Source organism: Littorina saxatilis, linkage group LG1, assembly GCF_037325665.1.
Source record: "Littorina saxatilis isolate snail1 linkage group LG1, US_GU_Lsax_2.0, whole genome shotgun sequence".
Taxonomy (NCBI): Eukaryota; Metazoa; Mollusca; class Gastropoda; order Littorinimorpha; family Littorinidae; genus Littorina; species Littorina saxatilis.
Window position 1 is genome coordinate 55,123,187 of NC_090245.1, and position 25,135 is coordinate 55,148,321.

General features: G+C 43.2%; 4 protein-coding genes across 5 annotated transcripts in view; 3 read left to right on the forward strand and 1 right to left on the reverse strand.

Moving 5' to 3' along the window:
- LOC138974249 (KRAB-A domain-containing protein 2-like) overlaps positions 1-1,329 on the forward strand; it is a 4,445-nt gene extending 3,116 nt beyond the window's left edge. Inside the window, exon 2 of the mRNA XM_070346976.1 lies at positions 1-1,329. This exon is cut by the window's left edge and continues 1,104 nt beyond it. Coding sequence (XP_070203077.1) covers positions 1-697 — 697 coding nt within the window. The 3' untranslated portion in view covers positions 698-1,329.
- The window catches only part of LOC138974345 (uncharacterized), a 436,114-nt gene that overhangs the window by 352,811 nt on the left and 58,168 nt on the right, over positions 1-25,135 (forward strand). The window lies entirely within an intron of this gene.
- On the forward strand, positions 1,328-10,517 carry LOC138974238 (uncharacterized). Its single transcript, XM_070346967.1, has 3 exons — positions 1,328-1,597; positions 2,169-2,216; positions 5,079-10,517. The coding sequence occupies exons 1-3, from the start codon at positions 1,549-1,551 to the stop codon at positions 7,601-7,603; spliced, it is 2,622 nt and encodes an 873-aa protein (XP_070203068.1). The 5' UTR covers positions 1,328-1,548; the 3' UTR covers positions 7,604-10,517.
- LOC138974270 (dehydrogenase/reductase SDR family member 1-like) lies at positions 10,633-24,224 on the reverse strand. 2 transcript variants are annotated; one of them, XM_070346994.1, is made up of 10 exons: positions 23,837-24,224; positions 20,244-20,382; positions 18,964-19,028; positions 18,153-18,296; positions 17,205-17,284; positions 16,191-16,323; positions 15,020-15,160; positions 14,417-14,492; positions 13,440-13,520; positions 10,633-11,808 (listed from the first exon to the last, which is right to left on the reverse strand). In XM_070346994.1, exons 2-10 carry the CDS (start codon positions 20,359-20,361, stop codon positions 11,672-11,674), a joined length of 975 nt encoding a protein of 324 aa, XP_070203095.1. In that variant the 5' UTR covers positions 20,362-20,382; positions 23,837-24,224; the 3' UTR covers positions 10,633-11,671. The 2 variants fall into 2 exon arrangements, with proteins under 2 accessions (XP_070203095.1, XP_070203101.1); XM_070347000.1 differs by having other exon boundaries at positions 23,816-24,224.

The following is a 25,135-nucleotide window of genomic DNA, read 5'->3' on the forward strand; positions in this document are numbered from 1 at the left end:
AACAGTCCAATGTGAACCGTCAATGACTGATGCCACTGCCACTGCCATTCTACATGAACTATCAAATGGTGGGGAAGGAGTCGTCGAAACAGTCCAAGGTGAACCGTCAATGACTGATGCCACTGCCACTGCCATTCTACAGGAACTATCAAATGGTGGCGAAGGAGTCCTGCATACTGAAAATAATGAACTTCGCTTGCTCAACAAACGGCAACTAAGTATCAATCGTCAACGGGAGGCCAGCCGAGAATGCCAGAAGGGGCAGGCAGAGCGAATGATAAAGCGTAGCAGAATAGAGCTATGCCCGGGACAACCTGGAGACAACGTGGCAGTGCCCGTTCCCCTGGTCGACAGGGGTCGAGGAGATCCCAGAAACATTCTGGGAATTATTCTGCACAAGACTGAAAACGACCTGTATAAAATTGCAACAAGAAGCGGGGTACTGAAAGGATCTTTCACTAGAAATGAATTTGAACTCTGCGCACAGAAACTCTTGACAGAGCAAGATGTAAAATGTGACAAACAGGTCAGTGTCCGCGAGGCAGTTGTTCAAAATTCCTTGAGTGGAGGACAGGGCTTTACCAAATGCAACTGCTCTGGGGGGAAAAAGTGTCAAACAAATAGGTGTAAATGCTTCAAACGTAAAGTACTCTGCAACAGTCGTTGCCACCAAAGCCTGACATGCAAAAACAAATGAACAGAAGAATGCCTGGTACTCAAACTATGTGTGTATGTGTGTGTGTGTGTGTGTGTGTGTGTGTGTTGGTGTATGTGTGTGTGTGTGTGTGTGTGTGTGTGTGTTGGTGTGTGTGTGTTTTATTCATTGCTCTACATTTTATCTACATTTTAAATTCTTGCACATATTTATAACCATTTCCATTCCTAAAGTGCACAGTGCAAATGCTCTGAACGTAAAGCATTATGCCACTAAAGCCTGGCATGCAAAAACAAATGAACAGAAGAGTAATTAACACTCAAATCTACATGAAAATGTGTGTATTTTAGTATTTCATTTTGTTATTATTCTTTTATCTACCTTTTAATCTGACAGATAATAACATTAAAATCTGGTACATATTTATAACCCTTTTCATTCTTATTGTACACGTGCGTGCGTGCGTTTCGATTGATCAAGAGTTTGTGTGTCAGGCATTTCTGGAAATGCCTAACAGCTAATTTCAGTCATTACTGGAAATGACTAAAATATCCAGCTAAACTTTAGGCATTTCCTGAAATGACCGAGTGAATCAGTCATTTCCGTAAATGACTACTTTTCGGTAGTCATTTCCGGAAATGCCTGGTTTCCCAACTTGCCTGTAACATATATAGTGTCAGTTGCAGTCAGACAAGATTGTCAGTTTCATTTAGACACTGTCGGTAGGTGTTAGTAGGTGTCCGTGATCACAACAATAGGAACTGTGACAGCTAGAAACCCTTTCTGGGCAAATTGTGCCTTTCTTTCAGTTTCTGTGAAAACGAAACGATACATTTCTTCCAACAACAAGAACTGAAGAAAACCAGGAGGAATAAACAGAACTAGAAGAAACAATGGAAGTGTACCCTTTTGCCAATCACTTTGCTTCACCCTTCCACGTCGGTAAGGAGTCTATTTGTGTTCTACACGCGCGCTTTATACAAGCAAACAAAAAAGTAGTGTGTGGTGCTGTGGTTGTGCCCCCCCTCCCCCCCCCCTCGAAACTGACACGGCACAGGTGCGTGAATTAGTGACAAATACCTTGGCCATTCATCGCTTGTTGTTTCCCGTGTTTGGTGGTAGTATAAGTGCGAATTTTAATAAACAGTACAGAAGAGACATGATGAAGTAATGAGATGTAAAGAAAACGACAAATTGTAATTATTTTATTTTATTATGGGTGTTGGAGTTTGAACTCTCTCTCTCACTGTGCCAGCAGTATGTCTCTCTTCTCAGTACTCTTTTTCTCTGTCTGTCTGCCTGTCTGTACTTGGATTGAAATGAAAGTATGATGACATATCATCCAGTTTCTTTTAATAACAATGTACATGTATGTATGTATACGTCTAAAACATCGTCCACCGAGTCACGTGTGATTGTTAGGGTTAGGTCAGGATGACATTGAACAAATGACTTGTCCAATCTTTTCAGTATTGTTTTTACTTATGACTCATTATATTTTGTTGACTTGCAGGGCGTTATCCACGACGGACTAGGGCTATGGACCCTGAGCAACATACAGGTATGTGGTCAAATGCTACAGAGAGAGAGAGAGAGAGAGAGAGAGAGAGAGAGAGAGAGAGAGAGAGAGAGAGAGAGAGAGAGAGATTTGAACTTTGAACTTTATTACAGGAAAGATAGCATTAGGTCCGTATGACCTTTCTTACAGCTAGTCCTGATCTAAGCAAACAAAATGGTTATAATCGAAATGGGAATACATAGGAACAAACTTTTTATGATGAAACGCAGACACACGCAATAATAGTAATATAAGAATAAGATCATTCTTTAGGCCAAAAAAAATAATAGGTGTGGTTACGGTAACATAGCCAAAAAAAATAGGGTAGGAAGGTAGGCAATCACTTTTTTTTTAAAACTTTTTTTTCTAATGTGTACAAATTAAACCTACTTGACAGGGAAATAAGTGTGCGACTCGGGCGCTTTCGCTTTCATTGCGTTTTCTGCACTCGTTAAATTGGTTTTTTTGGTATTTTTTTGACAAATGTAACAAGAAGAGCAAACGCTCGATCGAGTCACTTTCGCAGTTCTGAATATTATATGAGGCATCAGATGGACAGGAAGAAATTGCTATTCACAACACAATGAGTCACGTTCACATAAAATTTGAGCCCGGTCACTTTTATAGTTTCCGAGAAAAGCCCAACGTTAAGTTGTGTGTTGCCGAACAGAAAAGGCTAGTTATCTCCCTTGTTTTTCTGATAACGTTCGTAAAAGGCTACAGATGTAAATACTTTGATGTAAAGAATAATCCTACAAAGTTTCAATCACATCCGATGAACTTTGTCAAAGATATAAAATGTCTAATTTTTCCTTTGACGCTGACCTGTGACCTTGAAAAAGGTCAAAGGTCAACGAAACCATCGTTAAAGTGTAGAGGTCATTGGAGGTCACGACTAAACAAAATATGAGCCCGATCGCTTTGATAGTTTCCGAGAAAAGATATAAAATGTCTAATTTTTCCTTTGACGCTGACCTGTGACCTTGAAAAAGGTCAAAGGTCAACGAAACTATCGTTAAAGTGTAGAGGTCATTGGAGGTCACGACTAAACAAAATATGAGCCCGATCGCTTTGATAGTTTCCGAGAAAAGTCCAACGTTAAGGTGGTGTCTACGGACGGACGGCCGGACGGCCGGCCGGACAGACTAACACTGACCGATTACATAGAGTCACTTTTTCTCAAGTGACTCAATAAAAAGTTATAGGGTCGGCCCCAAAAAATAGGGTAGGTCGGGTTACCGTAACCACACCTATTTTTTTTTTAGGCCTTACAGACATGTGATATACAGTATACAGATATCACAATACGGGCAATACAACCATACATTATTAGAACACACACCAAGTTGACGCAAGACACACACATGCACATTTCAGAAGGATAGAAGGCATAAATACGTTTGAGCAACCAGGCACATCACATTAAAGTGATGTTTGAATGTATTTTTGCAGATGTGTTTTGAATGTTTTAAGGTTACTGATCGATTTTAAGCATGTAGGTAGGGAGTCCCAGACATAGGCTCCCGAGTATGAAAGACTAGCACGGTTTTAAATATGTCAATGCGTGGCTTCGGGCAGGCCAGATTATGCTTGAAGGAGAGAGAGAGAGAGAGAGAGAGAGAGAGAGAGAGAGAGAGAGAGAGAGAACTTTATTACAAAAGGAGAGGGAAAGAGATAGAGGGGAGAGAGGAACAGACAGACATTAAAAGAGAGTAAGAGAGAGAGAGAGCGCTCAGAATGACTCGGAATTTTACTGCGAAAGAAAAGATGGAGAGAGAGAGAGAGAGGGGGGGGGGGGGGGGCAGAGAGAGAGAGAAAACAAACGAAAACATTATGACGCTGACTAGGTCCCTGCGCTGACTAACGGTGGTTTTCACCAACCCCACGCCCCGTCAAGATTATCGGGAATGCGCAAACACGAAGTAATAGCAAATTTCCGGAAATATTCGACTGAAACACAACTGCATGTTTATTTATTTACTTACGAGAAATTAAGTCGCACTGTTGGGGATTTTCTACACTAAGTCACTGAGATCGATTTTTCTCATGCAAACGCATTCTGAGATGAGGCTGGGTGGGGATGGGGGAGAGAGGGAAGCCGGACGGGGGTACTTTCTGCGTCTACTTATTTCCTATCTCCAAAACACGCTATTGTCAGCAGGGATGTTTTTTTTTTAAATTTTTTTTTTTATCGCAAATAGATATACGTGTCGGGTACAAAATTAATACCACAAAAAGTGTTCACTCGGTACAGAAGTCAGCTCAGCTCTAGATTTGGTCTGATGAGTACTACGTACTACGGTGGAACCTCCCTTTAAAGATCTCCAACAATTTGACAAAATCAGGTCTTAAAAAGGAGGGAGTCTTAAAATGGGGATAAATTTACAGAGGCTATGAACATCAAGTCTGAGAAAACATGGTCTTAGAAAGGGGGGAGTCTTAAATTGGGGGGTTCCACTGTAGTGGAAGTAAGCGTTAAAAATGATGTGGACTCACATGCGAAGGCAGGGATCCTTGGAGTATGAAATCATTATTCTGAGTATTTTGACCCCCCCCCCCCCCCCCCCCATGTGTAGAACCGTCAAACCTGTCTATAACGACCACCAAATCAGTGACTGACCAAAAATTGGGAGAGACAGACTTCTTTATTTGTCTGTCTGTCTCTCCCACCCGCCCCCCTTTCTCTCTTTCTCTGTCAGAGGGGTGGAGAGAGGGGGAAAGAGAGAGAGAGTGAGAATGTGTGTGTGTGTGTGTTATAAACTAGGACAGTCAGCATCAATCAACTACAATAGTGTTCGCATCTTCTGGTTTGGGGCTGAATGGACCAACCAGTAATTAAACTACTCTGTAACTGTTCGTTTTCAGTGGACAGGGAAGCGGAGACAGCAGAATCCTTGGATGAAGTGAGCACAGTACCAAGAGATGAACAGACGGCAGCCCGCCCCCACCTCCTCACCCTCTACTATCCCCCAGACACTCTACCCGCCTTCATCGACAAGTTCCCAAAACAGCGCGTGCGCAAAGCGACTAATCAGACTCTTTGCATGGGGAGGGGGGAGGGTGTGGACGTCTTGCTGAATGACATTCACATGCCTCGCTCCTTCATAGAGCTGAGCTGCCGGGTGCAAACCGAGGAAGGCCCCAAGTGGTGCGTCAAGAACAAGAGCAACAAGAAACCCATCAGAATCGTGTTCAATGGTGCGAAAACGTCACTGAAACACGGGGAAGAAAAAGAACTGCAGGATGACTGCGAAATGAAACTAGAGACGCTGAGATTTGTGGTAAAAACCGAGGAAGGAGATGTTGGAGAACTGACAGAGTTTGAGCTGGAGATCCTCCCCATGGAAAATGACAGCACCAGTCCTGGTTCCAGTTTCAGGTCAATGAACAGACAGACATCCAGCTCCGGTGATTCTGCCCACAGTCTGTCCTCAGCCACAGCTCTGAATCGCCAAAGGGCTGGCAGTGGCCGAGGAGCCAGTCAGAATGGAGTAGGCGTGGCTCAAGCTGCCAATCACTTTGGCCTGCCCCTCCACATGCATGGAGCTCTTCCTGGGGGTCAGGCTGTTCAACAGCTGACCCAGCCTCCAGGCAACGTGTCCTCGATCCCTGGCTCCCAGGCCTCAACGTGTTGTCACAGCCAGTATACCTCACAACACCTTTCTTGCCAACAGTGCCTTCACAGCCCTAATGTCTACCACCCTGTAGCTCACCATCTCCCACAGCCTCAATGCTACTGTGGTCACCAGCATTCTCAGCAGGTAAACAGTCCCTTAGCAGTACACATAAGTCATGCACCACTTCATGCCATGAATAGTCATACGCCCAGTTTCCAAGGCAGTCAGCCGGGGGGATACTTCACACATGCACCAGCACACGCCATGAATGATCCTGCTTTCAATCCCCAAGGCAGCCATCCCAGTCAGTCACAGGCACCCATGACAAACTATTCTTCACCCAATCCTGGCCATATTGCACCAGCCTCAGGACCAGCTCATCACTACTTTCATGGAGGAGGAAGAGGTGGAGGAGCTGCTTCTCTAACAGGTGGAAGTACCTCCATGCCACACCCACAAGTTTTACAGCCTGGAGTTCCTAATACCCTCAACCAGCAGCTGACAAATCCAGGTCAGGTAGCACATGCTCCTCAAGCCCCTTATCAACAAGCTGCAAGTCAGGGTCAGATACCTGGTGCCACCCAAGTCTTCAACCCACAGGGTTTCTCCAGTTACTCGCAACCTGGTGCCCCTCCTCAGTTTTCTAACCAGCATTTCACTGGATTATCACAGGGCACAAACCAGCAGTTGTCCCCTCAGCTGTCTCTACCACCAAGGGCACAGCAGACTTCTGAAGGTAACGTTCTCATGAGTGGAGCTCCCTACGCAATGCCAGAGCTGCAAGGAACTTCACTACAACCCCACAGCAGCAGGCTGGGTTACCCAGGTCTTTCTGCACACAGTCAGCATCCCTGGCCCCAGTACCTGCAGCAACAGCAGTACAGAGACCAGGGTATTGCTGACTCTGGGGACCAACCATTTTCCTTGCGAGGCCCACAGTCTATGCCTGGTTTTGTCATAGCAGGTCAGACCAAACATCAGCGACCCCCATCATACACTGAAGGACAAACACACCAACCACCTGCCTACATCACACAGCCAGAATCAGCAGCCATGAGCAACCTAGAGATGCAACAGGAGCGCCCAGAACAGCAACGACCTACACCTATCATCAGCAACCCAACCATGTCGGACAGAAACCCACAGCTGTACCGAGCTTACAATGGTGACCTGCCAACAGCACCACCAACCACGCAGCTTGATAACTTGAGGCTGGGCTATCCCGTGCAAGTGACAGTGTCAGATTCCACAGGAGTGAGCTCTACGCCTCAGGGCTATCCTGTGCAAGTGACCTTGCCCTGTCCCACAGAGGTCACCACCTCCACGCCAAGCAACTCGCTGTCCCATAGTGGTTCTGCCGGCTGGAATTCTGGAACAGGAGTTGTAAGCAGTGGAGGTGAAATTCATTCAGTAGTAAATGCTGCTAACATTGCTGGCCAATCTCCATCCTATTCCCATCAGCCCGGTTCACCTCTTCAACCGGGTGGATATGCTGGTGCTGGTTCAGTGGTCCACCCCCCTGCAGCAGCCTTGTCGTCCCTCACCAACCCAGCTGCTAACGGCAACACAATTCACCTGAGGAACCACGAGGCTATAGCTGCAACACCGCCATCTTCCAGCGACTTTAGTACCTTGGGGTCCATGCAGCTACAAGACTTGCAAAGGATCAACAGGGTGCACCTACAAGGTCAGCAGGAAGGTCAAGATCAAGGGCGTGAGCCACAAGAAAATGATGAGCGCCAGCCACAGGAGCATGACGATCAGCAAAACTGAAGGTACATGAGAACCATGTTAACGATAGCAATCAGGAGGTTAAGATATCTTGGAAAAAGGTGGCATGCCCTTTTTTTTTATTGTAAATTACAGAGTAACATTATATATATGTATGCTCATGAATTTATGTAAATATTGACAAGTATTATTTGCAGAAAAGTCAAAAAATTTATATTGTGTAATGGTAATTATACTTTTTCTGTGTTGCATGTGCAGATATTATGTACTTCTTAATTTGTTGATACATGTTGACTAGGTGATGTGTGCCAGGGTGCTATGTTTTGCCACACACACCCACACGAAAAAAATATAGTATTGCCATCTATGGTCCCAGCTATATCAGTTGAAGGGACATTATAAAACAATAACTAACCATCCTGAAATCAATGCACTATAGCCAGTCATAATAAATCAAGAGAGAAAAAGTCAATAACAATAACTTCAGTTCTCTGAACTCAGGCTCTAACCAAGAGAAAATGTATACATCATGTTTGAGGGACTTAGACAGTGGAACCCCCTATTTGATACCTCCAGATTTTAATTTCCTCCCCCCCCCTTAAGAAAATTGTTTCCTTGGACTTGATCAGATTCCATTTTAAGACTATCCGCCTTTTTACATTTAGTCAAGTTTTGACTAAATGTTTTAACAAAGAGGGGGAATCGAGACGAGGGTCGTGGTGTATGTGTGTGTCTGTGTCTGTGTGTGTCTGTGTGTGTCTGTGCGTGTGTGTGTGTAGAGCGATTCAGACCAAACTACTGGACCGATCTTTATGAAATTTTACATGAGAGTTCCTGGGAATGAGCACAAAGAAGCTTTCTTTTATCAATAGCCGTCTGTCCCATGATATACATGCTAAAAAAAAAAATGTATTCAATTTTTCTTTGAGCAATATTTGTGAAAGGAATGCTCATGATTGTTTATCATACATGTATATATATATTTCAGTGTTTGTGTGTTCTGTGCGTGAACACTTTCTGAAATTGATGCTCATCTTTGTATTGAAGTGTAAAATTATTTTAAGAGTATAAATCTCATGTACTGGTTTGTCAGACATGACTGTTGGCTACAGTATGCCTTGTGCTTGGTTTTGTTTTTACACTTTTTGTGCCACTTCTTGCCATGATGGGTATATATGTATACACTTGCTCTTTGGTTTACCATTGAATTGTTTTTGTACTGTCTTTTAAACTGCAACATTTACTTGTACAGAGACTGTAACTGTATGTTTGATTTTGAACTGTACTGATACAATTTATCTTCAGAGTATAAATGTACATGGTTTCATATTTGTCAAACTTTTACCCCTGTTTTTGCTTTCTGCTGATTTGAACAGCAGGAACGTTACGTTGCGAGGCTGCGTTATCTTTGGCAAATTTGCCAAGATGGTAATAAAAGTTTTCGACAGTTTTCAAAAGGTTTAGGCAATCTTTGGCCTTACCTTTCCCCTACTGTAAAACAGTTTGGCAATTCTGCCGAAATGACATCAAAGATTTCAGCGATTGAAATCAGTTTCGGCGTTTCACCGACTGCCATTACCAAACCACATCCCTCTGATAGAATGTCTCATTTGTGTTTGGAACCTGTAGATCGTTTGCTCTATCAATCCCTTAGGATTATAATCAAGATAACTGGAAATAAACAAAACAAAGAAGCAAAAACAAGTGCAAGTTTTTCACCTCCAGTAATTAATTGTTCAAAATTATTTCATGCAGACAGGGGCAATGGCCTAGTGGATAAGATGCCGGCCTCCCAAGTGGAAGGTCGTGTGTTCGAATCCTGGATGCGCCTGGTTGGTTAAGGGTGGAGATTTTTCCGATCTCACAGGTCAACTTATGTGCAGACCTGCTAGTGCCTTATCCCTTTTTGTGTGTACACAAGACCAAGTGCGCACGGAATAGATCCTGTAATCCACGTCAGAGTTTGGTGGGTTATAGAAACACGAAAATACCATACATGCATCCCGCGAAAGCGGCTTATGGCTGCTTAAAATGCGGGGTAAAAACGGCCATACACGTAAAAACCATGGGAGTTTCAGCCCATGAACGAACAAAACAAAACAACATTTTATGCAAATTCAGAACCCAGAACCATTATTTTATTGTTGGACAATACTCATGTGTGTTCAAATCTGTTAAATGTTAATGTTAAAACGTTGCTTGCCTTTTTCCTTTGGGTAATTGCATGCAGATTTTCTAGTTCTAGGTAAGGTTTTACTTAGTGATAAGACTAATTATATACGGGCAGAGCTTCCCACACACAGTACTCCACCTAGAGGGTCATGAGACCCTTGACAGTAAAACTTTAAAGGGGTCGAAGACTAGGAGATTTATATTCTTGCTCTGGGGAAAGAGGTATGTATGTACATTCATCACCGACACATGATCTTTGGAGCTTTCATTTCGATGTAATGCCGTGTTTTGAAACTTCTCTGAGCCCTTCACACAAGAACAATATGGTAGTATCAGTTAAACTCTGTAAATTTGTGTTGGTACAGATCGTGCAGAACATTTTGCAAACATGTGAAGGTTTTAGGAGATTGGCTTTTTTCACTTGTTCTGTTTGTTTAGCTGAAGTCTTAAGTATTTCAGTACTTGCATATGTTCTGGTGTGATAGAATCAAATGCCAACCATGCAACACCGCTGATATTGCCTAATTGTCATTTTTCACCATGTTTACAGTGTGCCTTTTTTTCTTTCAAAAGGTGTTATTTGTTCACAAATAATCTGCTTGCTGCAATCTTGAAAGGGATTTACCATCCTCGTTTAACAACCGGGATGGTTTGAATGCTTTGAATTTCTGTTCATTTGTAGCTTACTGAATACCGAACTAAGCATTTATTTTACAATGTATGTGTATTGATTGCTTTTGTTAATTTTACAGTTTGCTGTGAATAAATTAAGTTTGAAGGATAAGTTTTTATTATCAGTTTGTATCTTTCGGATGATTGAAAACATTAACAACAGTATTAATAACAAAAGGCAAACACACACAACACTCCCCACAGATGAAACACTTATTATAGGCACAACTGGTTGGCATCTTTAATAAATCAGTATCAGACAGACATTTAGTCTGCACAACATTTGCCATCATGTGCTAAAAAAAAAATGGCACAAAACTGCTAATATAAATATTACTCACATACGACTACAATGTACTTTGGATTGACCCACAAAACATGCATACAAAAATCGAACCACAAATAAAACACATAAGAAGCTAAAAGAGCCTTACAACACACAAAAATACACTGGGGTAAAATCCCATAACCATGATTGCCTTATTAATTAACTCATTGTCTCCCAGGTAGGGATATATCCGTACCCACTCATATGGCTCTATCTGACCTGGTACGGATATATATCCGTACACACAGTCGCTTGCTGTAACGTTGATCTAACGCCTGCATTCCAGCGTGTCCACAGTTTTTACACAGTTACTACAATTCTGAGTGACCTGCTGCAGCACAGCTAGTCTCGGCTAAAAAAAACTTGATCAACATAGGTGGGGTAGAAAGCGTTAAGACATGTATGATCTGCTGCCTTTTCCATGAGTGTACAAAAAAAACATACTCCCTTAGCAACTCCTCAATCATCTGTTACTCATTAGCCATTGTCCAAACATATCAAACAGGTAGCTGTAGAAAAGCAGAACTGAGAAAAAAAACTAAACTGAAAAGGCTGAAATTAGAACAAAAGTTTCATGAAAGGACAGGTAACAATCTTAGTATGTGTGAAAGCACAGGTATCGTCTACACTATAGCTTCTTTTCCACTGGGAATCTGACAAGTCATTGGTTTCTTAACAATAATGTACCAATCTGTACAGAACATAGTACAGTACAGAACTGCAACAAAAATATCTTTCGATTAGTTTTCAGCCAAACACCAGCACTCAATCAGAGAGATTTTTGATAAAAGTTTGAAAAAGCTTCATGAATTTCACAACATGAGAGAAAGTATCAAGAAAGTGATTTCAGCCATAGACAGCCTTAAGCAGTGAATTCTGATGAAATTCACGATGATATCGCAGTGGCAAAGATGTAAAGACAGCAGCAGCAAAGATGTCTAGAACTTGTTTCCAGCCAAAGACAGCATCCAGCAAGGAATTCTGATGAAGCTTGGAATGATCTTCTTGAAGATGGGGCTCTTTGTCGTGAAACTCAGAGCAAAACCCAACTCACGCATGGAGGAACGACGTACTCCTGCAACATTCCAAAGTCAGAGATCTGTTTGTCCTTGTTAATCCGTTTCATGTCACATTGACAATACTCATCCGTTTTCTTCAGCAAACAGTGTACATTCAAAATATTGCATGTATACTTTGATCTGCTCAAATTCTTTTGAAAGAAACTGTCGAAGACAACATAAGAACAGAACTTTCGTACTAGGCCCTGCAGGGCCTCACATCCATGAGAGGTAGCATAGGACAAATGTCCTGGCCAATGTAAAAGTAATAGGACATTTGTCCTGAACAAAAACAAATCAATAGGACATTTTTTTCCCGTAACAAAACGTAAATATAATTTAACTTGACTAGTTTCTTGGCACGAGGGTAAAAGAACAAAAATACTTTTCTTGGCAAAAAGGTAACAGAAAATATAAAATAAATTACATCGAGTCAGTGCAGTTGTTAAACAGTTGTTTGTTTACCAGGGTTTGCTAGTGTGTGATAGGGTTCGTGTCCGTCTGAAGATGTTAGTTTCTTTGTTAGTCCTGTGTTGACAACTCTTCGACAAGCGCTTAGAACTGTACCCACGGAATACGCGCTATATAAGCTTCATATTGATTGATTGATTGATTGCAGTGTTTCTGTCTCTGAACTTCAACTACTGTGCTGGTTCCTTTCTTTTGCTGAAGAGCATTCGCTTCCTCGTGGATGTCCACTTTTCAACAACCTTCACCACCCACTGTGACTTGTGAATGTCATCCTTTGGCCCCTCCAGGTACACACGCATCAAGCTTGAGACGAAGTTACACGTAAGGGTGAGGGAGGGGGTAGTGTCTTTCTTCGGCTCCGATGTTTGACTATCGCGATCGACATTCTCACCTGGGCGATCGGGCTCTAACTGCTCTGGGGCTGGAGGAAGCTCAGTTTCCGTGCTACTGACAGATGATGAGGGAAGGGACTTGAAGTGTAATTTCTTCTGTCCCTTTTCTGGGATCAGTTTTCGTTTAGGCGGCATGCTTGTTATTTTCGGGGAAAGCGCGAAGGGAGGCAACTCTCAACTGGCTTCGAGCATTCCAAGTTGCGAGCCTTGGAAACTCTTTGGTACTAGAGGCACAAAGTGTCTAATTTCGTCTGCTACACATCGCTTCGCAATACATCGATAAATTAGCATTCAAACTACTGTAAATTGATAAGTACTGACGATGTCCGGATCAAATGATAGAATAATCGGACATTGACCACTTTGTGACAAAAAAAATAGGACATTTGTCCTCCTGCATGAAAAATGTACAGGACATTCGAAAAAAATATCCCCATATGTCCGATGTCCGACGTGGATGTGAGGCCCTGGCCCACGATTGGCAACAGTCCTGACGATGGTAAACGAACAGTACATAACTAACATTCGAAATGAGAAAGTAACCACATAAAGCCAGCACACACTGGGTACTAACATATACAATTCCAAATCCTCTCAGTTGCTGACATGGAAGTCTCAGTTGTTGAGATATTTCTCTTTCAATTTCATTTCATTAGTAAACTTCCATATCAGCTTTTCCTTCTACTCCCAGTTCCACAATTTCAGTAAGGCCTGCCAGACAATGGGAGGAGTGAAAAAAAAGTCATGACACACAAAGCAAACGAGCACCAGTAGCCAAATCTTACCGTCCACATCCACAAACCCATACTCATTGCCCAGGTCAGCTGCTATCAGGATGCGTCCTGTTTTCTTCATCACATTTGGGTCTGAAAAATAAACAATTAGTATTACTGACACAGCCAGATACCCGAGGAATTAGTGGAGGACAGTTAATGTGCACATGCTATATGCCCCACAAGGAGAGTTGAGGATGAAGTCAAGCAAGTTAATGACACATCCTGCACGCACACACGCCCAAGCACTTATGCAAGCACACAATAGGTTAATTTAAAACAAAATCAAATTCAGAGAAAGACTCTGCAAGCCTCGACTGCATGAGTCCTACTTTTTTTCTTGCAAAATTATGTGACACTATCAAAAGTTGGTCACCAAAAAATATAAATACAATTTTATAATCTGTATCTCTTCATGCTTTTGGCGATATAATACAGTACATTATATTCTGTTTCACACAGACACGTTCACATGATTTACTATGCAAATAACATGCTACTCATGAGACAAACTTTTGGCACAGGTTCATTGAAAGACTCTTTGTGCTGAGTACGCCTAGACCAGAACAAGGGTTTGTATATGAACAGGACTCCACTATAAGACCATGATGTAACACAAAATACATCTAATCTAATAACAAATCCAACGTTCCAAAATTCAGAATAAAAAAACAAGAAAGGTAAGTTATTAGAACGTTTAATTTGTGACAAAACGTTACAGTCACTAATCTTCAACCCAGCGGTCTTTTAGACGGACAGACAGACAAATATTTATAATACAGAAAATAAACTTATCTGACAAATTGCAAAGCGAGTACTGGACAATTTGTCAGATAAGTTTCTTTTCTGTATTATAAGTGTTTGTCTGTCTGTCCACCTAAAAACCGCTGGGTCGGAGATCAGTGACTGTAGCGCTTTGCTTTGTCAATAATAAAACGTTTCAATAACAAAATACATCTGAAAACTAAGACAAAACGCCCAAAACATACCTGCTGCAAGATGAGTGACTGCTAGTCCTGCATACTCCGGGGTTTCTCCTGAAGTGATGGCTTCCTCCAAAATTTTCTGACACAAACAGGGAAGACCAGTTCATAGGTAAGCATATATGTGTACATGATGAAAACATTTTATTTGCAAAAACAGTATGGTGCTGGAAGAGAGGTGCAAAAGTCACAAAACATCAGAAATTTGACTGCTTAACACCTGATCATTGTCTGTAGACATGAAAGCACACACGAATGACACATTTAATCTTCCGTATTTGTGTTGTATGTCCTTTGTATGACCACTAGGGCTTAATTGTCCTCGTGCACGTTCGTCCTTGTACATGTTTGTCCCTGTGCATGTTTGTCCCTGTGCATGTTTGTCCCTGTGCATGTTTGTCCCTGGCTATGTCTTTCTTAGTGCACATCTCCCTCCAGCTCCATCTGTTCTAGTAATTAAGTGTCTCAGGTGATCTGTTGAAACGTCTACTGCATGTCTGTCTCAGGCTGTGTTCTAGAGTCAAGTCTCAAGCTGTCTGACTTCCTATACAGCTGTCTTGTCTGTCACTATTAGTAAATGCATGTCTGTCAAAATGAAAATCAACTCACCACATCTTTACCCTCTCCAAAGCTTTTCTCGTTTATGATATGTATTAAATTCTCAGTGCGTACAGCTCCTGGCCAGAGGCTGACGAAAGCCACGTTGTGCTTCTTCAGCTCAATGGCACAGTCCACCGCCATCCTGTCACACTGAAATACCAGCACAGCCAGCCTTCATTTTTTCATAGGTCTAACATCTTAAACATGTGAAATTCTTGCTTTATTCTCTCCCTACCAACAATGTAACCAACCTCCCCCCCCCCCCCATGTAGAATTGTCATGTGGAAACCACTTCGCTTATGCCACAATAATTTCTGAAAGAAAGATGAGAAAGAATTCACCAATTAACACCAAAAAAATTAATACACAAAAACCCAAAACCTTCCATTAAACAAATGGAAAAATAGTTTAAAAAACCCAAGAGCAAGTAAGCAAGAGTTGTGCAAAACTAATCTCCTTGCGTTTTAAGCACATATATATTATAGCAGATGGAGAATGTCAACAATCTTTCGTCTCATAGCAAATGCTAGGAAACTGGTTTCTCGATACCCTTGCTCACAGCTGATTGGCATTCTGACGGCTTTTCCCCCTTTGCATTTTTGATCTTACCCCTTCTTTGAACAACACCAATCAATTCTCCCCCCACCCCCTTCCCATGTAAAATGTTCCTGTCGGGCCCTGCAAAAAACCCTCTTATGTCAGCAGAACATTTCACTGGAAATCAATATGCTTATAGCACAATAATTTCTGTCACTGACAAATCTTAATATCTCACTCTGACTGCTTTCCCCAGACCTGGGAACCCCTGTTTTGCATTTGGAGTATTATCAAACAAACTTGGTGTATTTTTAAAAAAATGAGTGTACTCCACACACCATTTGAACATCCATGTTTCAAACGTGCATCACACCCATCCGTCGCACCGTTAATTAAGTTTACCAATACGTTTAAAACAAATGCTTCTTTCAATGTTTTTTGACAAAAACTGTAATCATGTGTGAAAATACTGGAACGGCTTCGGGATGCGCTTGTAAAGAAAAGTAGTCCAGGAAATGTTCTCGTTGTATTTTTTTTAAAACTGACCATAATGACCGTATTCTCGACAATCGTGCATACAAAATGTGGCGAAATCGTATAAGTTCCCAGGTATGTTTCCCCCCTTTGCATATGGGATTCTTACCCCTTCTTTGCCTACGCCATAAGCCACATTGAAGATGTAAGAGAGACCCCCAGCCGAAGACACATTGACGATGAGACCTCTCTTCCTTGGCACCATTAGCTTAGCAGCGTACACCGAGCAAATGTAGTGGTTCCTGAAAGGGAAAAACATCTTGAAGACCATTTTGATTGTTTGGTATGCACACAAGCAAAACAGATAAAAACTAATGAGCAAACACCTCAAAGTGGGGTCACAAACGCAGTTGTTCAGCCCAGAAAGGTGGTTTATCAGTCAAAAACTATTCCTTTCTGGCGTCCTTTACTTGCACACACTTACTTACACACACACACACCATGTATGTGGTTGTTTTATGATAAAACTGACCATGAGCAGGTTGACGAACAAAGCAACAACAACACCAGACTGACTGCAAGCACAGTGGGCGGGGATGTAGCTCAGTCGGTAGCGCGCTGGATTTGTATCCAGTTGGCCGCTGTCAGCGTGAATTCGTCCCCACGTTCGGTGAGAGATTTATTTCTCAGAGTCAACATTGTGTGCAGACTCTCCTCGGTGTCCGAACACCCCCGTGTGTACACGCAAGCACAAGACCAAGTGCGCACGAAAAAGATCCTGTAATCCATGTCAGAGCTCGGTGGGTTATAGAAACACGAAAATACCCAGCATGCTTCCTCCGAAAACGGCGTATGGCTGCCTAAATGGCGCGGTAAAAAAACGGTCATACACGTAAAATTCCACTCGTGCAAAAAACACGAGTGTACGTGGGAGTTTCAGTCCACGAACGAAGAAGAAGAAGAACTGCAAGCACAGATTAAGTAGTCAGTGGTTCATTAAGGAGACCTCACGTGTACTAAACACATTATCAATATAATTTCATATGAATAAACAGGATGTATATAATATAACCCAAAGACTGCATGTCCACAAAGACGGACCAAACAGACCAGATATGGTGTGTCTGGCTGTGAGCATGTGCGGGAGTGTGTGTGTGTTCATTCCACTTAATGTGTGTCTTACCTGAGTCCCACCACGTTTATTTCATCCCATACCCCAGGATCCTGTTCCCAAAAGGGCTTATTGTAGGCATTAGCAATGGCCTGCAAAACATCAAACTCACTTTGCAAAACATAACAATTTCATAACTGGCAAGTCAACTTAGTAGTGCTGGATGCTACAGCAGCACTGCATACACAAAAATAAACAATCCAACTAGCCAGACATCCAAACAGACAAAAAAGGGGTAACACGAAAGACAGACACAAACTTTAAAGTCAAAGTCAAGCAAACTGGTGTGCTGTACACAAAATAAACCTAGTCAGATTCTGCTGTTTCAGTGTTGTTCCCAGACTCAGAGGACAACAGGTCAGTTGGACGTGGATGACAAATAATTCTAGCTCCAAATGTCCAGGGCTGAAGCGACACCGAGTGCAATCCAAATCGGTGGGATTGGTTAAAACTGGGATTTGTTGTGATTTCAACCAATCAGATCCCGCAGCTTGTTCCCATCCAGTTGGACGGCACCAAGTTTTGCTTTGTTTACCTCAGCCTTGGTTACAAAGAAATTCTTTTGTCATAAGACCTCCTGCATGACAATGCTATCAGACGAATAGGGGTTTAAATAATGCGCAAGGTCATAAAATTATGCATCAGGCATGGGAATTCCAAAATAGAAAGAACTCTGAAAATAGGCCAAGATCCAGGGGCCGACTAGGCCCCGGCGGGGTACAGGGGCAGAGCGAAGCCCCCCCGGAAGGATAACGAATTTTAGCATTTTAGACCAATATTTTGATAGTTCTTGTGTAAGCAAATAATGGATTGCCGCAAACAATTTTTTATTTTTGCTGAAACGTAATTTCTTTTTCGCGGAAATCCTAATGCCTGATGCATCAGTAACCGAAGACTGAGGCCTGAGTGACAACACTGCTATCTCTTAGAACACACACTAGATTGCAGGCCTACACACACCTGTACTCCACTATAAGCATTGTTGACCAAGACGTCCAGTTGTCCATCTTGATCACGAGACACACGGTCAAACAGTGCCTTGATGTCGTTGTCTTTGCTGTGGTCACATTGAACTGGTATGCAGTCACCTCCTTTCTTCTTTACCTTGAAAAAAAACACCCACAGACACATCCAAAGACATTTGATAAGCCAAACATTGAAGCCTCAATTGTTGATCTTTCACATACAGGGAGTCTTTGGCTGTCGACTTTCTAGTTTGCCTTTTTGTCTACAACTTCAACAAAAAATGTTGTAAGTGAAGAACAGTGGTGAGACACAGTGACCTGCATCACGTCTTATTCAGATAAAACCTACCATATATTGTATAAGTGAACACAAAACACATGGTGCAGATCGATTTCAGAAAAGTGTCATTGACCGAGACATTTGAGAGTTTAATGACTATCTGTCTCACATATACATGTATATACAATTTTCTAGGCCGCTCCTACATGTACTAATTGCAAGAAAAAACCTAATTTTTGTTTGAGGTAAAAACATGTTGTTCCCTCACTTTAGCAATGATCATGCATCACACTAGCTAACAGTTACAAGAGTACATAAAGTAGCTGCTATTCACTGACCAATTCTTTTAAATCCCAATGTCATTCCTCATCCTCTCCTGTCCCAATATAACACAATCTCAAAAAAAGAAACTGGATGGAAGTATCTGCAACTTATTCAATCACTGTCGAATGTGCACAAAAAACATACGCTTGCGCATACTCATTTCCACATCCACAAACATGCACATGGAGTGACACACACTTACCTCCGACGCTGTCTCCTCCAAACTCCCGCCTACTGGATCCCCTTCTCTTTTCTTCAGTGTCCTCCCTGCACACCACAAGAGTCAACAGCTATGTGGCTAGAGGACTGGGTGGCCGAGTGGTAACGCACTTGCGCTCGGAAGCAAGAGGTTGCGAGTTCGACCCTGGGTCAGGGTGTTAGCAATTTTCTCCCCCCTTTCCTAACCTAGGTGGTGGGTTCAAGTGCTAGTCTTTCGGATGAGACGAAAAACCGAGGTCCCTTCGTGTACACTACATTGGGGTGTGCACGTTAAAGATCCCACGATTGACAAAAGGGTCTTTCCTGGCATAGATAAAAATGTCCACCAAAATACCCGTGTGACTTGGAATAATAGGCCGTGAAAAGTAGGATATGCGCCGAAATGGCTGCGATCTGCTGGCCGATGTGAATGCGTGATGTATTGTGTAAAAAAATTCCATCTCACACGGCATAAATAAATCCCTGCGCCTTGAATATGTGCGCGATATAAATTGCATAAAATAAAAATAAAAAAATAAATCCCTGCGCTTAGAACTGTACCCACGGAATACGCACGATATAAGCCTCATATTGATTGATTGATTGATAGATGTACAACTTCAATAAACTTTAAAAAATGTTTGACCAGGTGGGTAGATTTTGTTTGTTTGTTTGCTTAACGCACAGCCGACCACGAAGAGACATATCAGGGCGGTGCTGCTTTGACATATAACGTGCGCCACACACAAGACAGAAGTCGCAGCACAGGCTTCATGTCTCACCCAGTCACATTATTCTGACACCGGACCAACCAGTCCTAGCACTAACCCCATAATGCCAGACGCCAGGCGAAGCAGCCACTAGATTGCCAATTTTAAAGTCTTAGGTATGACCCGGCCGGGGTTCGAACCCACGACCTCCCGATCATGGGGCGGACGCCTTACCACTAGGCCAACCGTGCCGGTAGGTGGGTAGATAACGTTATCCTTTCCATGCCTTGACTTTTGGGTTTCATTACAAAACAGTACATTACTTTTTTCTTTCTGACCTGGCATTGACACACTTTCATTAAACTGTTATACAGTGGAGCCCCTCTTTTAGTTTTAAGAGACCCCTCCCCCCGCCCCTCTTTTTTTTTGGTCTGCTTTGACAAATTTGTAGACAACAGGGATGAAAAAATATGACAACAAATGGAAGTCGAGACACATTGCACATCTCTCCATCTGAAATGGAAGTTTATGTTTGTTTTTCTCTCTAATTATGACGCAGCTTTTTGCTGCTTACCTGTGATGTAGACAGTAGCTCCAGCTGCCCCAAGCTGCAAGGCAATGCCTTTACCAATACCACGTGTTGCCCCAGTGACGATGCACACTTTTCCTGCCAGTGGTTTTAATGAAGCCATGCCTTGGTGTTAACTGTGCACCTGAGATATTCAAAAACAAAGCACATTTTGCTAGTCTGAAACCATGCACCTGTTGTTTTATATGCTACTAGCTGTAGCCGTTTTGTCTCTTCTGAAAACCTTTACAGTAATTTCCTGGAACCGTCCTTGATGAATGATTATTTCCTTATTTTATCATAAACATTAATACGCTTATTACGTGTGTTTTATCACACACACATGCACACATACACACACTGCATAGGCACACACACACAAACACACGCACACATATGCCTGCACACAAACACACACAGGCATGCCTACACACATGCATGCACGCACGCACGCACACACAGAAATACTCACCCGCATGCGCTCTGGCACACCAGAGAAAGGGAGAGACAGACAGACAAAAATAGGAGAAGCAGCAGACACACAGATAAACAACTATGCAAATACTCTTTCTCCTGCACTCATCCATACATATAAAATTACGCATTGACATGCACGCACGCGCACACACAAATACACACACTGTCAACCATGCACAGACAGGAAAACGCATACACGTACAGAGAAGTAAAGATTCCTGCCAAGCCTTGAGTGACCAAGACTTGTCCACCTGAACCTCAGCACATGACAATGACGCCACTAAAATCATATGACGCAGTGAAAGACAGTGACCTAATCAAATTGAGGACACAGTAAGGACACCTGAGCCAAGATTGGCGAGCCCAGACTGGCAGATTCTTCGATAACCCATAGGATATCTGCTGATTTTTGTGCCGTTTTTAACGATTCTTTTCACACAAAAATTCTCAAAAAGTACCCTATGACACGACTCGAATGGCAACGAACATACTCCGCCATTCCCGTCTAAATCGGTGCAACCGTTTCGGAGCCTATCGTCATCATACAAACACACACACACATACACACACACACTCAGACAGACACACAGAAACCAGATATATCTTGTCTTGTCTTTCCATTACTGCCCACAATCAACAGTAGTGATTATTTCGGCACTTGATGGGATGTTGCGCAAGTCCAATAAAGCAGCGTTTTCAGCATCCAAAGTCCATTAAAATTCACAGGTTGGGGAGTATGGGGGGGAGGGGACATGAGTCACAGTGGCTGCTGGTTTAGTGCGAGGCGCGCGACACAAAGGTGTCGACAGTGCGGGCCTCGACAACAGCTGCTGGTAGAGAGTTCCAGTCCTTCACTGTGCTAGAAAAGCGGCACTCCGATACTGAGTGCGGCAGGTGATGAGGCCGAACTGCTGGCAATGGCCTCTTCGCTGGCGTGGTGCTAAAGGGGCCAGCTTCGACTTGATGCCCGGACAGTGGACGATGCTGTTCGTGATCTTGTAGAGCATCGATAGGCGGGCAAGCTTCCTGCGCTCCTCCAGAGACTGCCACCCAAGGGAGTCCAGCATCCGGCTGACACTTGACGTGTTGTGGTAGCGGTTGCAGACGAATCGGGCAGCTCGTCTCTGGACGGCCTCCAGCTTGTCGATGTTCTTCTGGGTGTGCGGGTCCCATACTGACGAGGCGTACTCCAGGATAGGCCTGACAAAGGCCTTGTACGCCTGCTCTTTCACGGATCTTGATGAGATCTTCAGATTGCGCCGCAGGAACCCCAGGGTCTTGTTTGCCTTGCTGACGATGTTGTTGATGTGGTCGTCCCAGCACAGGTCACTCTGAATGGTCACACCCAGGTACTTGACCGCCTTCACTGTCTCCAACGTATGCCCGTGGAGCTGGTAAGAGGGCTGTAGTGGGCGTCTGCTCCTCGTAACAGGCAGGGTGTTGCACTTTGCAGGGTGGAACTGCATGTCCCAGTTCTTCTCCCACTCGGCTAGGCGATGGAGGTCTTGTTATGACGTAATGTAATGTATGATGATGTACTATGTGTTGATTGCGTATGTATGGGGGTTATGATGTAATGTATATGTATGATGATGTATTCTGTGTCGATTGTGAATGTATGGTGGGGTGGGGGGGTATGATGTAATTTAATGTACGATGATATATTTGGTGTTTGATAGTGTATGATTGTTTGTTTGTTGTAGATTATAGTACGATGTTTGATGTTGTAATGTTTGTGCGTGTGTTATAATGCAATATGTTATGATGTAATGTGTGATGATGTATTCGGTGTTTGATAGTGGATGTATGCTTGTTAGTTGTAGATCTAGTACGATGTTTGAGGCTGTAATGTTTGTGCGGGTGTCATATGTAGCCGTACGAGGGTTCCAGTGTGTGAGTTGTGCATGGCCGGGCGCTAGAGTGCCGCATGAATGAGTAAGTGCATGTGGAGTTGTATGGCTGGGTGAATTGTGGGTTGCGTACGTCCGAGGGGCACATGTAGCCTGTGTGTCTGAAGTAGTGGGTATGTGTGCGTAAGGGTGTGTTGATATTGAACTTCAGTTGTTGCTTTGTAAATGTCTATGTATCAGTGTATTATGTCTTGCCACACACATGCCAAATTTCCTTGTATTGATGAGGACAATAAAATTTCTTGTATCTTGTATCTTGTATCTTGTTGTAGCTGGGCCTGGTTATTTACGCTAGTCACCACCCTGTACACTGCAGTGTCATCTGCAAACAGGCGCGCTAGTGAGGTCAGTCTCTCCGGGAGGTCGTTAATGTACGCTAAGAATAGCGTCGGCCCCAGCACCGAGCCCTGCGGCACCCCTGAGCGGACGCTGCCAAACGAGGAGCGACTGCCGTTCACCACCACGGCCTGACGTCTTTGATGGAGAAAGTTCTCGATCCAAGCAAGTACAGCCCCTCGGACACCGAAGTTTCGGAGTTTGTGGGTAAGCAGGCTGTGGTTGACGCGATCAAATGCTTTCGCCAGATCCATGATCAACACGTCCGTCTGCTTCCCACCCTCCAGGTTGCTCGTGAGCTCTTCAGTGAAGTCTAGGAGCTGAGTCTCGCAGGACCGGCTTCGACGAAAGCCGTGTTGATTATCGTCGAGGACGTCGTTGTTGTCAAAATGTTGCAGCATGGCGCTCACCACGATGTGCTCCATGAGCTTGCACGCCACGCAGGTGAGAGACACCGGCCTGTAATTGGCTGGATTGTACTTCTCTCCCTTTTTGAAGATCGGAGTGACGTGCGCGTCCTTCCAGTCAGCTGGAACTGAGCCGGTGGTAAGTGATGACTGGAAGACGGCGGTGATATAGATATAGATTAAGATATATCACATACCACAGGATTAATGCAAACTACTGTTCTGAATCTATTAATATCTGGTAGTCTTCACAATCCAGTTCTGGTAGTAGGTGTAAAATGTAAGTTATGTAAAATTTGTGTAAGTTGTAACCATCCAAACTAGTACAAGTTCAGTACTTGAGGCATCTCATCTGCACAATTTTAACTGCCTAACCGCATGCAACTTGCACATGGCCAGACAAATAAATGAACATGAAAGAATTCAACTTCAACACACAATAGCCTACCTAGTAATCTGCACTTCTTACTTTTGAACGCTGATGACAAAAGGCGAAGAATCGTCTCAATTGGATTTTGAACTTTCACTTTCAGTGTTCCACTTTTGTGCTTCGCAGTACTTTCGCAATCTGCCTCATGAGTTACTGCCCTTTCCAAGTTGCTCCGCGCATTTTGTAATCTTATCGTTCCATTGGCTAATCTGTCATTTCCGGGTAAAATTGACGCTGTAAACAAATTTGGTTGCCAAAGACAATGCAGCTCTTTATGTCGGAATTAAGCGGTTTGGCAGACCAGAGACATACACGTATACATCTATGTCTCTGGGCAGACTTAGTCACTAAGTAAGTGGGTTATCCCCGAGTACGCTAGTACAAGGGTCCAGCAGACTTTGTGTGTCTCGACTTAACAGCTTATTGCTGGGAAACTACTGGGCGCAGTTCGTTCAAAAGTTGATACACTAACTTGATAATTGGTCCGATTGATCGTATTAAAACTTCATAATGTTACCTGGGACCTAAATGCGAAATAAACCACAAAAAAAACGACTTGGCGGCGGGGGGAATTCGCGGAGCCACAGCCAGCCAGGCAGTCTCATAGAACAGCCGAACGCGTCACACATTGACGAGAAATATAGCGTCATAAAAAGATTACGTCACGGTCAAAAGTCTTTGACGTCTTTTTCTCTCGCGTGGTGACCGGTGTGTGTGTGTGTGTGTTCATTTTGTGCACATGTGTTAGTGTTACTGTGTGTGTGTGTGTGTGAGTGTGTGTGTGTGTGTGTGTGTGTGTGCGTGCGCGTGCATGAGTCTGTACTCGTGTGTGTGTGTGTGTGTGTAAGAGAGAGAGATAGAGAGGAAGAGAGAGAGGAGTGAGGGAGAGAGAGTGTGTGTGTGTGTGTGTGTGAATGTGTGTGTGTGCATTTTCACTGTGATCAAATTACAAATAAAAGAGAAAGGCCAGTCACCACGCAAATCCTCGGCTCGCATGCAATGTATTTATATAGCAAAGGGAATGCCTGTAATTCACACAGATCACTTGGTCTTAAACGTGTACAAGACAAAAACTTTCATACTGGGGGAGCGAGCCAATCTGAAGAGTACTCGGGTCCAGCGCGAGCGTTTTTTATTGTCTGTCCGTGTGTGTGTGTGTGTGTGTGTGTGTGTGTCTCGACTTAACAGCTTATTGCTGGAAACTACTGGGCGCAGCTCGTTCAAAAGTTGATACACTAACTTGATAATAGGTCCGATTGATCGTATTAAAACTTCATATTGTTACCTGGGACCTAAATGCGAAATAAACCACAAAAAAACGACTTGGCGGTGGCGGGA

Coding starts and splice junctions, on each gene's coding strand:
- LOC138974238 (XM_070346967.1), top strand. CDS start 1,549: ATGGAAGTGTACCCTTTTGCCAATCACTTTGCTTCACCCTTCCACGTC. Junction 1,598..2,168: donor TGCTTCACCCTTCCACGTCG/GTAAGGAGTCTA, acceptor GTTGACTTGCAG/GGCGTTATCCACGACGGACT. Junction 2,217..5,078: donor GGACCCTGAGCAACATACAG/GTATGTGGTCAA, acceptor GTTCGTTTTCAG/TGGACAGGGAAGCGGAGACA.
- LOC138974270 (XM_070346994.1), bottom strand. CDS start 20,361: ATGGCTTCATTAAAACCACTGGCAGGAAAAGTGTGCATCGTCACTGGG. Junction 16,324..17,204: donor ATAAACGTGGTGGGACTCAG/GTAAGACACACA, acceptor TTTCCCTTTCAG/GAACCACTACATTTGCTCGG. Junction 11,809..13,439: donor TGGGTTTGTGGATGTGGACG/GTAAGATTTGGC, acceptor GGAATGTTGCAG/GAGTACGTCGTTCCTCCATG.